Below are 13,022 nucleotides of genomic sequence, written 5' to 3'. Positions count from 1 at the left end.
TACTCCTATCCTTCAAACAGAATGCCCTATCCATGTACCTAATCTGGCTATCCCCAACAACAACAATGTTTTTACCTTCCTTGGCGTCGTCCGTCGTGATGCTCCGAGTAGTCGACTCACATTCGCCAGGTAGCATTACACCACTTGTAGAATTCGTCAAGACGTTCTCGATGGTCTTCGTTGGGGTTTCTAGGGATGTCTTACTCACGTCTGCCAATGCTTCTTTGGTGCTCGTTGTGTCATTCCCAGCAGAACACTCACATTCGTCAGGTAGCACCGAGAATGAGTTGGAAGTTTCCACGGTAGTCTTCTGGTTTCTCGTTGTTTCCGCCTCTCCAACCGTTTTCTTGATCTTCAGCTTGGTTCCATGTTGCCCGGCCACTGACCAAGCTCCCCTCTTAACCTGGGGACTCACAACAGGAGGATTACTACGAATCCTCTTGTTCTCCTCCGTTAATCGCCGTATCTCCAGTTTAGCAACTCTGAGTTCTTCTCTCAGCTGCTGGTAAAGCTGCTCAAGAGAGGGCATCCTGGTTCAGATTCACAGAGAGCACACAAACAGGTCTTCAATTACATCCATTCTTCATTTATTCAGACGTCTCATATGAAATATGTTCACCACTCACTATAAGAACATAAGAATGGAGGAACACTGCAGAAAGCCTACTGGCCCATGCAAGGCAGGTCCTTATCAAAATGACCTCTACCTAAAGCTACCCAAGAAATAACTCCTGTACCCAGTGACACCAATCAAACCCAGCCCCTCCCACTCGTATATCTGTCCAATCTCTTCTTAAAGCTACCCAAGGTCCTAGCCTCTATCATCCAACTGGGAAGATTGTTCCACGCATCTACAACTCTGTTAGAAAACCAGTACTTACCTATGTCCTTTCTAAATCTATATTTATCCAACTTAAATCCATTATTTCTGGTTCTTACCTGGTTCGACACCCTCAGTACTTTATTAATATCTCCCTTGTTTATGCCCGTCATCCACTTATACACTTCAATAATATCTCCCCTCATTCTACGTCTCTCCAGAGAGTGGAGATTTAAGGCTTTAAGTCTATCTTCATACAGGAGATTCCTTACACAGTAAATCATTTTAGTCATTCTTCTCTGTATGTTCTCCAATGAGTCTATATCCATCCTGTAGCAAGGGGACCAAAACTGAGCAGCATAATCTAAATGAGGCCTCACTAGTGATGTATAGAGCTGTAAAATAACTTTTGGTCTTCTGTTACTTATACTTCTTGAGATAAATCCAAGTATGTAATCTGTTAGCCTTGTTGCGCACACTAAGGCACTGCTGTCTTGGCTTTAGATTTCTGCTTACCATGACTCCCAAGTCTTTTTCACATTCTGTATGATCAAGCTCTGCTTGATCATACAGAATGCTTGCTAAGGACAAAAATATTTTAACCCTTTCACTGTTGGTCCTGTAATATTATGGCTTGCAAACCAGTGTCAGTCCCACGATACTTTGCCAAAATTCTAGCATCTTCCAATCTTGCAGGAGAAAACTGGTAGGTTTACATATGAAAGAATGGGTCTAAGTGGTCAGTGTGCACAGCATGAAAAAAAATCCTGCAGCACGCAGTGCATGAGAAAAAAAAAACTGACCGTATTTTTGGTTTAAAACAGTGACTTTGCGGTGTATTTACGTATGGTATTTATGGATGTATTCTCGTTTTATTGGTCTCATTTGATAGAATTAAGATAGATATATTACTCAAACAGAGGTGATTTTGAATGTTTTATGGACTAAAAGTACCTTGAAATTGAGCTCAAAGTAGCGGAAATGTTCGATTTTTGCTGATGTTCAAGAGTAAACAAATCACGTCACGCGTCCAATACAAGTGGTGGGTCTAATATGTTTTCACAAATGCACTGATATTATTTATGCAGTGGACCCCCAGATTACGTAATTAATCCGTTCCAGAGAGAGTGACTTATCCTGAATCTGACTTATTTCGAATTAATTTTCCCCATAAGAAATAATGGAAATCCAATAAATCCGTTTCAGACGCCCAAAAGTATTAAAATATGTTTTCTACATGAAATATACATTTACCTACACAGAAATCAATGATACATGAAGAATAAAACAATAATAACATCACACTTACCTTTATTGAAGACATGGTGATGTATGGAAGACGGGAGGAGGGGAGAGGATGGAGGAGTTTACAATTGTTTGAAAGGGGAATCCCTTTCCATAAAGATGTCAAGTACCAAGTTCTTATCCTGGGTTACTTCCCTTCTTTGTTTTTTAATGCCACTAGGACCAGCTTGAGAGTCGCTTCACTTACTTGCTACACTGTTAATGCTACATTTTATAGCTGGCTGGAATATAGCCTTCATCAACTCCTGTTGCTTTGGTATCGTACATATTGCAGAATCACTGAAAAAAGACACATTCTCCCCTCTCTCTCAGCCCTGGCTGGCTTATTTAGCAGTTACAAGCACTAAAAAGAATGGAATAATACAAAATGTATTGTATGAATGCATGGGATCATCTTCACTGGCTGGTAAACAATGGCACACTGTACATGGAGTGTTGAGGCCACTCAGGCCGTGCGGACACATTCCGGATGAATGACTTATACCGAGTTCAGTGACATTCACCGAGCCAATATTTTGACGAAAAAACGTTACTTATTCCGAATATTATTTATTCCGATGATGACTTAATCCGGGGGTCCATTGTACCATTTTTACAATAATGAAGTAGTCTGCATAACAGTAAATCTATTTTTTATGTACCTCTACATTTGACCTTTGAAGAGTTTTGTGAGTTTCACTACTCTTGGAGCCTGGCCATGGGCCAGGCTTGTCTGGTGATTGCCTGATCAACCAGGCTGTTGCTGCTGTAGGCCTGCTGCCCCACAAAAAATTCAAAATGGAAAGCAAGTGTAATATAAGAGGGGCCTAGACACGTGACTAATGAACAGAAAATGTTATTTTAGTACGAGGAATGTTTATACTGTTAATTCTGGACCCTGTTTTGAAAATGGCCTTATCTGAATTGTGTATGAAATCAGCAAAATTTCCAAATTCTGATCACTTTATTGGATAGCTGAAATCGATAAATGGGCAGTGTCTTGCACTTGACCAATTGAACAAAAGGAGTTCTAGCAAAATAGCTGTGAGTTTGGTCGACTGGAACAATGGAATTGACTGAAAATAAGGCTCAAAGTGGACAAAATCGCTGATGTGTAAATACTGCCGACACCGCTAACTTCATGAGAGCATAATCCCATAAGTTTTCCATCAAATTTCATACTTTTGGTGTCATTACCATCGGTAAAAGATTCTCTATCATTTCATGAGAATTTTTTTTTTTAAATTCTTCGACACTGAGAGCAAGTTTGTGAGCAGGGGTCTCGACAGTGAAAAGGTTAAGTATAATGTGTGTACTGTATATGCATTCTTTAGGTCTAGTTCTATTGCTCACTTAATATGCATGTAAACATGTTATCAGGTTTTCATAAGTACTTGAAAATGAATAAAGGCTGTGTTTCACTGTACAGCAATTTTTTGCTTTACGTATAGAAGGAGCTCAGAGCCTAACTTGCTGTATAAGTGGGGTCCTCCTGTACTCAACTGTAACATACCTCTTCAAGAAGCTCTAATGCAATGGTTCCTTGACCAGCCATAACATCAAAGTTATCAAAGGGATGAATAACAGTCTTGCCAGTCTTTGCTTGAATCTCGACACAAACCTCCTGCCTGTTAGTGGAATGTTTTTGAGAATTAAACACATTACACATAAAAATAACATAATTACTTACTGGTAACAAGTAGAGAAGGAACTTCAAACTTTTTTTTTCATCTGTTACTAAATACATCCAAGTTCCATTACAATACGAGACAATGTTATTTAACCCTTTGACTGTCGCAACCCCAAATCTTTTGGTGCCGAAAAATATTTGAAAAAAAAAATTATTTTTTCTTATCAAAATATTAAGATTAATTTTCCGATTGTTTCAAGTCCCAAAACAAATTTTTGCCATCAGTATTTACCGAGATATAGAGGAGAAAGTTGGCAGAAAATGAGCCCGTATGGCAACAGTGGCACATGCTGCTCACCTGGTAAACTTTGGTTTACTTCCATTCAAAGGTTTCTTGTTTTTTTCACTATTTTATTTTTTCACATAACTTATGTGGCCTGTGAGACCAATGTAAGGTGCAATGTACACATATACACTCATTGTATGTAATACAATAATTGCACAAACATTAGTATCATTATACTGTTTACAAAACTTGTTTACACAAATGAATATAAAAAATTGTTTATTACTATTTTTCTATAATCTTTCTTTCTTTCAACACACCGGCCACATCCCACTGAGGCGGGGTGGCCCAAAAGGAAAAACAAAAGTTTCTCCTTTTACATTTAGTAATATATACAGGAGAAGGGGTTACTAGCCCCTTGCTCCCAGCATTTTAGTTGCCTCTTACAACACGCATGGCTAACGGAGGAAGAGTTCTGTTCCACTTCCCCATGGAGATAAGAGGAAATAAACAAGAACAAAAACTAGAAAGAAAATAAAAGAAAACCCAGAGGGGTGTGTATATATATATGCTTGTACATATAGTCGGACTTGAGTCTTGGAAATGGGAAGTACAATGCCTGCACTTTAAAGGAGGGGTTTGGGATATTGGCAGTTTGGAGGGATATGTTGTGTATCTTTATACGTATATGCTTCTAAACTGTTGTATTCTGAGCACCTCTGCAAAAGCAGTGATAATGCGTGAGTGTGGTGAAAGTGTTGAATGATGATGAAAGTATTTTCTTTTCGGGGATTTTCTTTCTTTTTTGGGTCACCCTGCCTCGGTGGGAGACGGCCGACTTTTTTAAAAAAAAAAAAAAAAAAAAAACGTGTAGTGTGACCTAAGTGTAAGTAGAAGTAGCAAGATATACCTGAAATCTTGCATGTTTGTGAGACAGACAAAAGACACCAGCAATCCTACCATCATGTAAAACAATTACAGGCTTTCGTTTTACACTCACTTGGCAGGACGGTAGTGCCTCCCTGGGTGGTTGCTGTCTACCAACCTACTACCTAGGTTTTCTATAATATATATACAAATTTACAATCACTGGACACTTTTCTAGAACTGCTGCAGCTTGTTGAATTCTTTGAGACATGGGTGTATGCACAACGGTGTTTTACACTCCTCACACATAAAACGAGTGTCTCTGCATTTTTGTGGGCTTTTTGTTTGTATGTGCACAGACAAAACACCTCATCTGAGCAGTTTTCTTCAAAGTAGTACCTGGCATACACTATTCCTAGCCCCAACCAACCCAACAGAAGTCTTGCTCATCATCAACACCCTTAAAAACAAGGCAGGGGACATAAATAACTTACCACCTTTTATGTACAAAAAAGCATCTCAAGTACTGTCACCAATTATTGCAACACTCTTTAACAAATCCATCGAATCCTCCACCTTCCCAGCAATTCTCAAAATAGCAAGGGTCACCCCAATCCACAAAGGAGGTGATAACTGACTTGAATAACTATAGACCAATATCTAACATACCTCTGCTCTATAAAATCTTTGAAAAATTAATTCATAGACAGATCTATCCCTACTTCGTCTCACACAACATACTAAACCCTTGTCAGTTTGCATTCAGGACTAATAAAAGCACAAATGATGCTATTACATATACACATGCTAGAACTAATATACACCGCTCTCAAGAAGAAAGAAGTCCCATTGGGAATCTTCATTGATTTACGTAAAGCTTTTGATACAGTTGACCATGATTTGCCAAACATTAAATTAACACACTATGGTATAAGAGGGCACTCCCTCAACTACCTAAAGTCATACCTTAGTAACAGAAGCCAATATATGTACACAAATGGAGCAAACTCTTCCACTCAACCAATCATAGTTGGTGTCCCACAATGAAGTGTCCTTGGCCCACTCCTCTTTCTCATTTACATCAATGACCTACCAAATGCATCACAGCTACTCAAACCCATATTATTTGCAGACGACACAACATACGTCTTCTCTCACCCAAACCCAATCATACTTGCTAACACTGTTAATGCTGAATTGCAGAAAATATCTACCTGAATGATGACAAATACGCTTAACCTCAATACTGACAAAACTTATTTCATTCGGTTTGGAAACAGAGCTGCAAATCTTCCATTTAACATAATGCTAAACAAATCACCCATCACAAGACTCACAGAGGGAAACTTCCTAGGAATCCATCTTGACAACAGCCTCAAATTCCAGACACACATACAACAAATTTCTAAGAAAATCTCTAAGACAGTGGGCATACTATCAAAGATATGGTACTATGTTCCACAACCAGCTCTCCTTGTACTGTATCATTCACTCATCTACCCTTATCTCACACATGGAATTTGTGCATGGAGATCAACAACATTAAATCACCTAAGACCACTAATAACCCAGCAAAAGGCTGCAGTCAGAATAACAAATTCCCACTCCCATCAACATACTCCACCAATATTCAAAAGTCTACAACTGCTCACCATTAAGAACATCCATACTTATTCATGTGCCTACTACATACATAGAACACTACATTCAAACATAAACACTCCACTCAAACTTCTCCTCACCATCCTTAACAGGACACACAACCACAACACAAGACACAGATCTCTTTTTGATGTACCCCGTGTCCGTATCTCACTGTGTAATAACTCTATGCACATAAAGGGCCCCAAAATTTGGAATTCATTACCAGTAAATATTAAAGTAACCAGGTCTGAACACCAGTTTAAGGCTCTTCTCAAAAACCACCTACTCACCCTAAACTAAATACGTACTCAATATTTAACTTTACCAAAAAATTATCCAAATCTTAACACTTTCAGGGTCGACAGGCCCTCTCAGAGACTTGTTCTCAGGGTCAGCCAAATTTCAAAAAAAAAAAATTATTTTTTCTTGTGAAAAGATAGAGAATCTTTTCCCGATCAAAATGACACCAAAAGTATGAAATCTGATGGAAAACTTATGGAATTATGCTCTCGTGAAGTTAGCGGTCTCGACGATGTTTACGCATCGGCGATTTTGCCCACTTTGAGCCCTATTTTCGGCCACTTGTTGACAAAAATCATAACTATTTCGCTAGAACTTCATTTTTTCTATCGAATGAGTATGAGAAACCACCCATTTACAGATTTCAACTATCCAATACAGTGGTCAGAATTTAGCAATTTTGCCAATTTCACACAAATTTCAAAAGATGCCAATTTCCAAATAGGGGCCAGAATAAACAAGAAAGACATTCCTGGCACTAAAATAACATTTCCTCTGTTCATTAGTCACGTCCCCATGCCCCTCTTACATTCCTTTGCTTTCCACTTTGAATTTTTATTCTCACAAAAAAATAGAAGATTTACTGTTATGCAGACTACTGCATTGGTGTAGAAATTGTATAAATATTATCAGCGCACTTGTGAAAGAATATTAGACTCACCAGTTGACATGTATTGGACACAGCATGATTTGTTTACTTTTGAACTTTGGTAAAAATCGAACATTTCTGCTACTTTGAGCGTAATTTCAAGGTACTTTTCTTTGTAAAACTAGTCAAAATCATCTCAATTTCTGTAATATGTCTTCCATTCTATAAAATTAGATCAGGAAAACTAGAATACAACAATAAATACAATACGAAAATACAGTGCAAAGTCGCCGTTTTAATCCAAAAACACGGTCAAAGTTTTTTTTTCTCATTTCACACTGTGTGCTGCAGGATTTTTTTTTATACCTAAAGTGGTTCACAACAGTGTCATTGAACAGGCTGCCAACATGGCTTGCAGTAGCTGTGTCAGGGTGATTTTCATCAAAAAAGCTTTGCACTTCAAGCCACTTTGCACACATTTCCTTAATCTTTGAAGTAGGCAACTTCTTCAATTTCTCCGTCCCCTCCTCCGAAGCAGTTTCCTCAGGTCTAGCCTCTTGCTGTTGAAGATGATCTAGCAGCTCATCAGTGGTTAGTTCATCATTGTCCTCCTCCACCAACTCTTCCACATCCTCCCCACTAACCTCCAACCCCAAGGACTTCCCCAATGCCACAATGGATTCCTCATCTGGCATAGGATTCCCAGGGTTAGCCTCAAACCCTTCGAAATCCCTTTTGTCTACACATTCTGGCCACAGTTTTTTCCAGGCAGAGTTGAAGGTCCTCTTAGTCACTCCCTCCCAAGCCTTACTTATAAGGTTTACACAATTGAGGATATTAAAGTGATCCTTCCAAAACTCATTTAGAGTCAATAGTATCTGTGGTCACTTCAAAGCACCTTTCAAACATGGCTTTTGTGTACAGTTTCTTGAAGTTGGAAATGACCTGCTGGTCCATGGGCTGCAGGAGAGGAGTGGTATTAGGGGGCAAAAACTTGACCTTAATGAAGCTCATGTCCCCAGAAAGTCGCTCTGCCAAGTCTGTAGGATGACCAGGGGCATTGTCTAATACTAGGAGGCACTTAAGGTCTAATTTCTTTTCAATTAGGTAATTTTTCACATTGGGGGCAAATGCATGGTGTAACCAGTCATAGAAAAAGTCCCTAGTGACCCATGCCTTAGTGTTTGCCCTCCACAGCACACACAAATTAGCCTTGAGGATATTCTTTTGCCCGAACGATCTGGGAGTTTCTGAGTGATACACCAATAAAAGCTTCACTTTGCAATCACCACTAGCATTGGCACACATCAGAAGAGTAAGCCTGTCTTTCATAGGCTTATGTCCTGGGAGTGCCTTTTCCTCCTGAGTAATGTAGGTCCTGCTTGGCAATTTCTTCCAAAACAGGCCTGTTTCGTTGCAATTAAACACTTGTTCAGGTTTAAATTCTTCACTGTCTATGTAATCCTTGAATTCCTTCACACATTTTTCAGCTGCTTTTTGGTCCGAACTGGCAGCCTCACCATGCCTAATCACACTATATATGCCACTACCGATTCTTAAATCTTTCAAACCAACCTTTGCTGGCCTTAAATTCACTCACATCACCACTAGTTGCAGGCAATTTCTTTACCAAATCGTCATGCAACTGCCTACCTTTTCACAAATGATCGCTTGAGAGATGCTATCTCCTGCTATCTGTTTTTCATTTATCCACACCAATAACAGTCTCTCAACATCTTCTAACACTTGCGGTCGCTGTTTCGTAATCACAGTTGCACCTTTTGCAACAACAGCTTCCTTGATTGCCATTTTCCTGGTCACTATAGTAGAGATGGTTGATTGGGGTTTTGTATACAACTTGGCCAGCTTCGACACACTCACTCCACTTTCGTACTTTGCAATTATCTCTTTCTTTATTTCAATAGTCATTAGCACCCTTTTTCTCGAAGGGTTGGCACTAGAAGCTTTCTTGGGGCCCATGGCGACTTATTTTGCAGAAACAAGCACCAAAAACACTGTGATAACATGGAATGTACCGAATGTATCCTTAGATGAGAGCACACTGGCTGGCTTGTAAACACTGGCACACACTGGGCAGTTCAGGCCACACGTGGAAACGTCTTGGAGGAATCACTTATACCGGGTTTTGTAACGGGAAGCGAGGCAAAATTTTTATGATACAATGCATCGAATACTGGATTTATCAGATACTGATGGCATCGCGAACCGGGGGTCCACTGTACTTGCAACATCTGCCACATTGCTCCCATATCCACTCTATCATATGCCTTTTCTAAACCCATAAATGTAATAAAAACTTCCCTACCTTTATCTAAATACTGTTCACATATATGCTTCAATCCCCTACCCACTCTAAAACCTCCTTGCTCATCTGCAATCCTACATTCTGTCTTACCTCTAATTCTTTCAATTATAACCCTACCATACACTTTTCCTGGTATACTCAGTAAACTTATTTCTCTATAATTTTTACAATCTCTTTTGTCCCCCTTCCCTTTATATAGAGGGACTATATATGCTCTATGCCAATCCCTAGGTGCCTCCCCCATTTCATACATTTATTAAACAAAAATACCAACCACTCCAACACTATATCCCCCCCTGCTTTTAACATTTCTGTCATGATCCCGTCAGTTCCAGCTTCTTTACCTCCTTTCATTCTACGTAATGCCTCACGCAGCTCCCCCACACTCACATCCTGTTCTTCTTCACTCTTAAAAGATGGTATACCTCCCTAGCCAGTGCATGAAATTACCGCCTCCCTTTCTTCGTCGACATTTAAAAGTTCCTTAAAATATTCTCACCATCTACTCAATACCTCCATCTCCCCATCTACTAACTCTCCTACTCTGTTTTTAACTGACAAATCCATTCGTTCCCTAGGCTTTCTTAACTTGTTTAGTTCGCTCCAAAATTTTCTCTTATTTTCATTAAAATTTCTTGACAGTGCCTCTCCCACTCTTTCATCTGCTCTCCTTTTGCACTCTCTCACCACTCTCTTCACCTTTCTTTTACTCTCCATATACTCTACTCTTCTTATAACACTTCTGCTTTGTAAAAAGCTCTCATAAGCTAACTTTTCCTTTTTTATCACACCCTTTACTTCATCATTCCACCAATCACTCCTCTTTCCTCCTGCACCCACCCTCCTATAACCACAAACTTCTGCCCCACATTCTAATACTGCATTTTTAAAACTCTTCCAACCCTCTTCAACTTCCCCCCCCCCTCCCACTACTCATACTTGCACCAGCCCACCTTTCTGCCAATAGTTGCTTATATCTCACCCGAACTTCTTCACCTCCCTCTTACTTATTGTTGCCATTTTCCTCTTTTCCCATCTACCTCTTACTCTAACTGTAGCTACAACTAAATAATGATCTGATATATCAGTTGCCCCTCTATAAATGTGTACATCCTGGAACCTACCCATCAACCTTTTATCCACCAATACATAATCTAACAAACTACTTTCATTACGTGCTATATCATACCTTGAATATTTATTTATTCTCTTCTTCATAAAATGTGTATTACTTATTACCAAACCTCTTTCTACACATAGCTCAATTAAAGGCTCCTCATTTTCACTTACTCCTGGCACCCCAAATTTACCTACTACTCCCTCTACAATATTTTTGCCCACTTTAGCATTGAAATCCCCAACCACCATTACTCTCACACTTGGTTCAAAACTCCCCACGCATTCACTCAACATTTCCCAAAATCTCTCTCTCTCCTCTACACTTCTCTCTTCTCCAGGTGCATATATGCTTACTATAACCCACTTTTCACATCCAACCTTTATTTTACTTCACATAATCCTTAAATTAATACATTTATAGTCCCTCTTTTCCTGCCATAGCTTATCCTTTAACATTATTGCTACTCCTTCTTTAGCTGTATTTGAAACCCCTGACCTAATCCCATTTACTCCTCTCTACTGAAACTCTCCCACCCCCTTCAGCTTTGTTTCACTTAAAACCAGGACATCCAGCTTTGTTTCACTTAAAGCCAGGACATCCAGCTTCTTCTCATTCATGTACTTGTAGTAAATAAAGATATTATTATTATTATTATTATTACTAGTTTAACTACGTGGTGTTCAGAACATACAAGGAACTTAAGTAAGACTGTGGCTCTTCCTATCTTTCACTGTCTTACTGGATATTACGTTAAAAGATTAATATATTCACATCAATCTGTTAATTATTTGCACAGGAAATTACTGGACTATTTTCAGGAGTTACTAAAATTATGTAACAATATCTGCTTTTGAATGTCTAACCTGGATGTTGGTGTAGGTTGGCAATAAACCAGCTCAGCACCGTACTCTCTGATGGCATCACACTTGACTTTTGGAGTGTCCTTGGGAACAACCACACTGCATGGCAAGCCAGCACACTCTGTAAAACCAAGAAGAGCATGAGACATATGCCAGGTGCATTTTTTTTTTTCAGCACAACGGCTGTCTCCCACTGAGGCAGGGTGACCCAACAAAGAAAAAAAAACACTTTTGGTACCATTCAACACTTTCACCATCATTCACACAATATCACTGTCTTTGCAGAGGTGCCCAGATATGACAGTTTAGATGTCACTCCAAACAGCCAATATCCTAAACTCCTCCTTTAGAATGCAGGCATTGTACTTCATAAGAACATAAGAAAGAAGGAACACTGCAACAGGCCTACTGACCCATGCAAAGCAGGTCCATGCCACCCTCCAGCTTACCCCAATGACCCATCTAGTCAGGTCACTTCCACTTAAGGAGCACGGCATCAGACCTAGTAGCACAAGCTAGTCTGGTCCAACTCACACCTACCCACACCCACTTATGTATTTATCTAACCTATTTTTAAAACTACACAACGTTTTAGCCTCTATAATTGTACTGGGGAGTTTGTGCCACGATGAGAAATTTCAATTACTCAGATATGGTAAACATGAGGAAATTAAATCGTCATCAGAGTACAAAACAAATTCTGGCCACAAAATAGAGCGAAACACCAACGTCAAAGACCTGGGAGTGATCATGTCGGAGGATCTCACCTTCAAGGACCATAACATTGTATCAATCGCATCTGCTAGAAAAATGACAGGATGGATAATGAGAACCTTCAAAACTAGGGAGGCCAAGCCCATGATGACACTCTTCAGGTCACTTGTTCTATCTAGGCTGGAATATTGCTGCACACTAACAGCACCTTTCAAGGCAGGTGAAATTGCCGACCTAGAAAATGTACAGAGAACTTTCACGGCACGCATAACGGAGATAAAACACCTCAATTATTGGGAGCGCTTGAGGTTCCTAAACCTGTATTCCCTGGAACGCAGGAGGGAGAGATACATGATTATATACACCTGGAAAATCCTAGAGGGACTAGTACCGAACTTGCACACGAAAATCACTCATTACGAAAGCAAAAGACTTGGCAGACGATGCACCATCCCCCCAATGAAAAGCAGGGGTGTCACTAGCACGTTAAGAGACCATACAATAAGTGTCAGGGGCCCGAGACTGTTCAACTGCCTCCCAGCACACATAAGGGGGATTACCAACAGACCCCTGGCAGTCTTC

General features: G+C 39.7%; 1 protein-coding gene across 2 annotated transcripts in view; it reads right to left on the bottom strand.

The window, feature by feature from the left end:
- Positions 1-13,022, bottom strand: part of LOC128697712 (serine racemase) — an 80,598-nt gene that overhangs the window by 29,442 nt on the left and 38,134 nt on the right. For both annotated transcript variants that reach the window (XM_070099764.1, XM_070099763.1), the window contains exons 3-4: positions 11,730-11,847; positions 3,618-3,732 (exon numbers count right to left, since the gene is read on the bottom strand). In XM_070099764.1, coding sequence (XP_069955865.1) covers positions 3,618-3,732; positions 11,730-11,847 — 233 coding nt within the window. The remainder of the gene's footprint in view (positions 1-3,617; positions 3,733-11,729; positions 11,848-13,022) is intronic.

The sequence above is a fragment of the Cherax quadricarinatus genome, chromosome 68 (genome assembly GCF_038502225.1).
Source record: "Cherax quadricarinatus isolate ZL_2023a chromosome 68, ASM3850222v1, whole genome shotgun sequence".
NCBI lineage: Eukaryota > Metazoa > Arthropoda > Malacostraca > Decapoda > Parastacidae > Cherax > Cherax quadricarinatus.
This window is presented reverse-complemented; position numbering and strand designations above follow the sequence as displayed.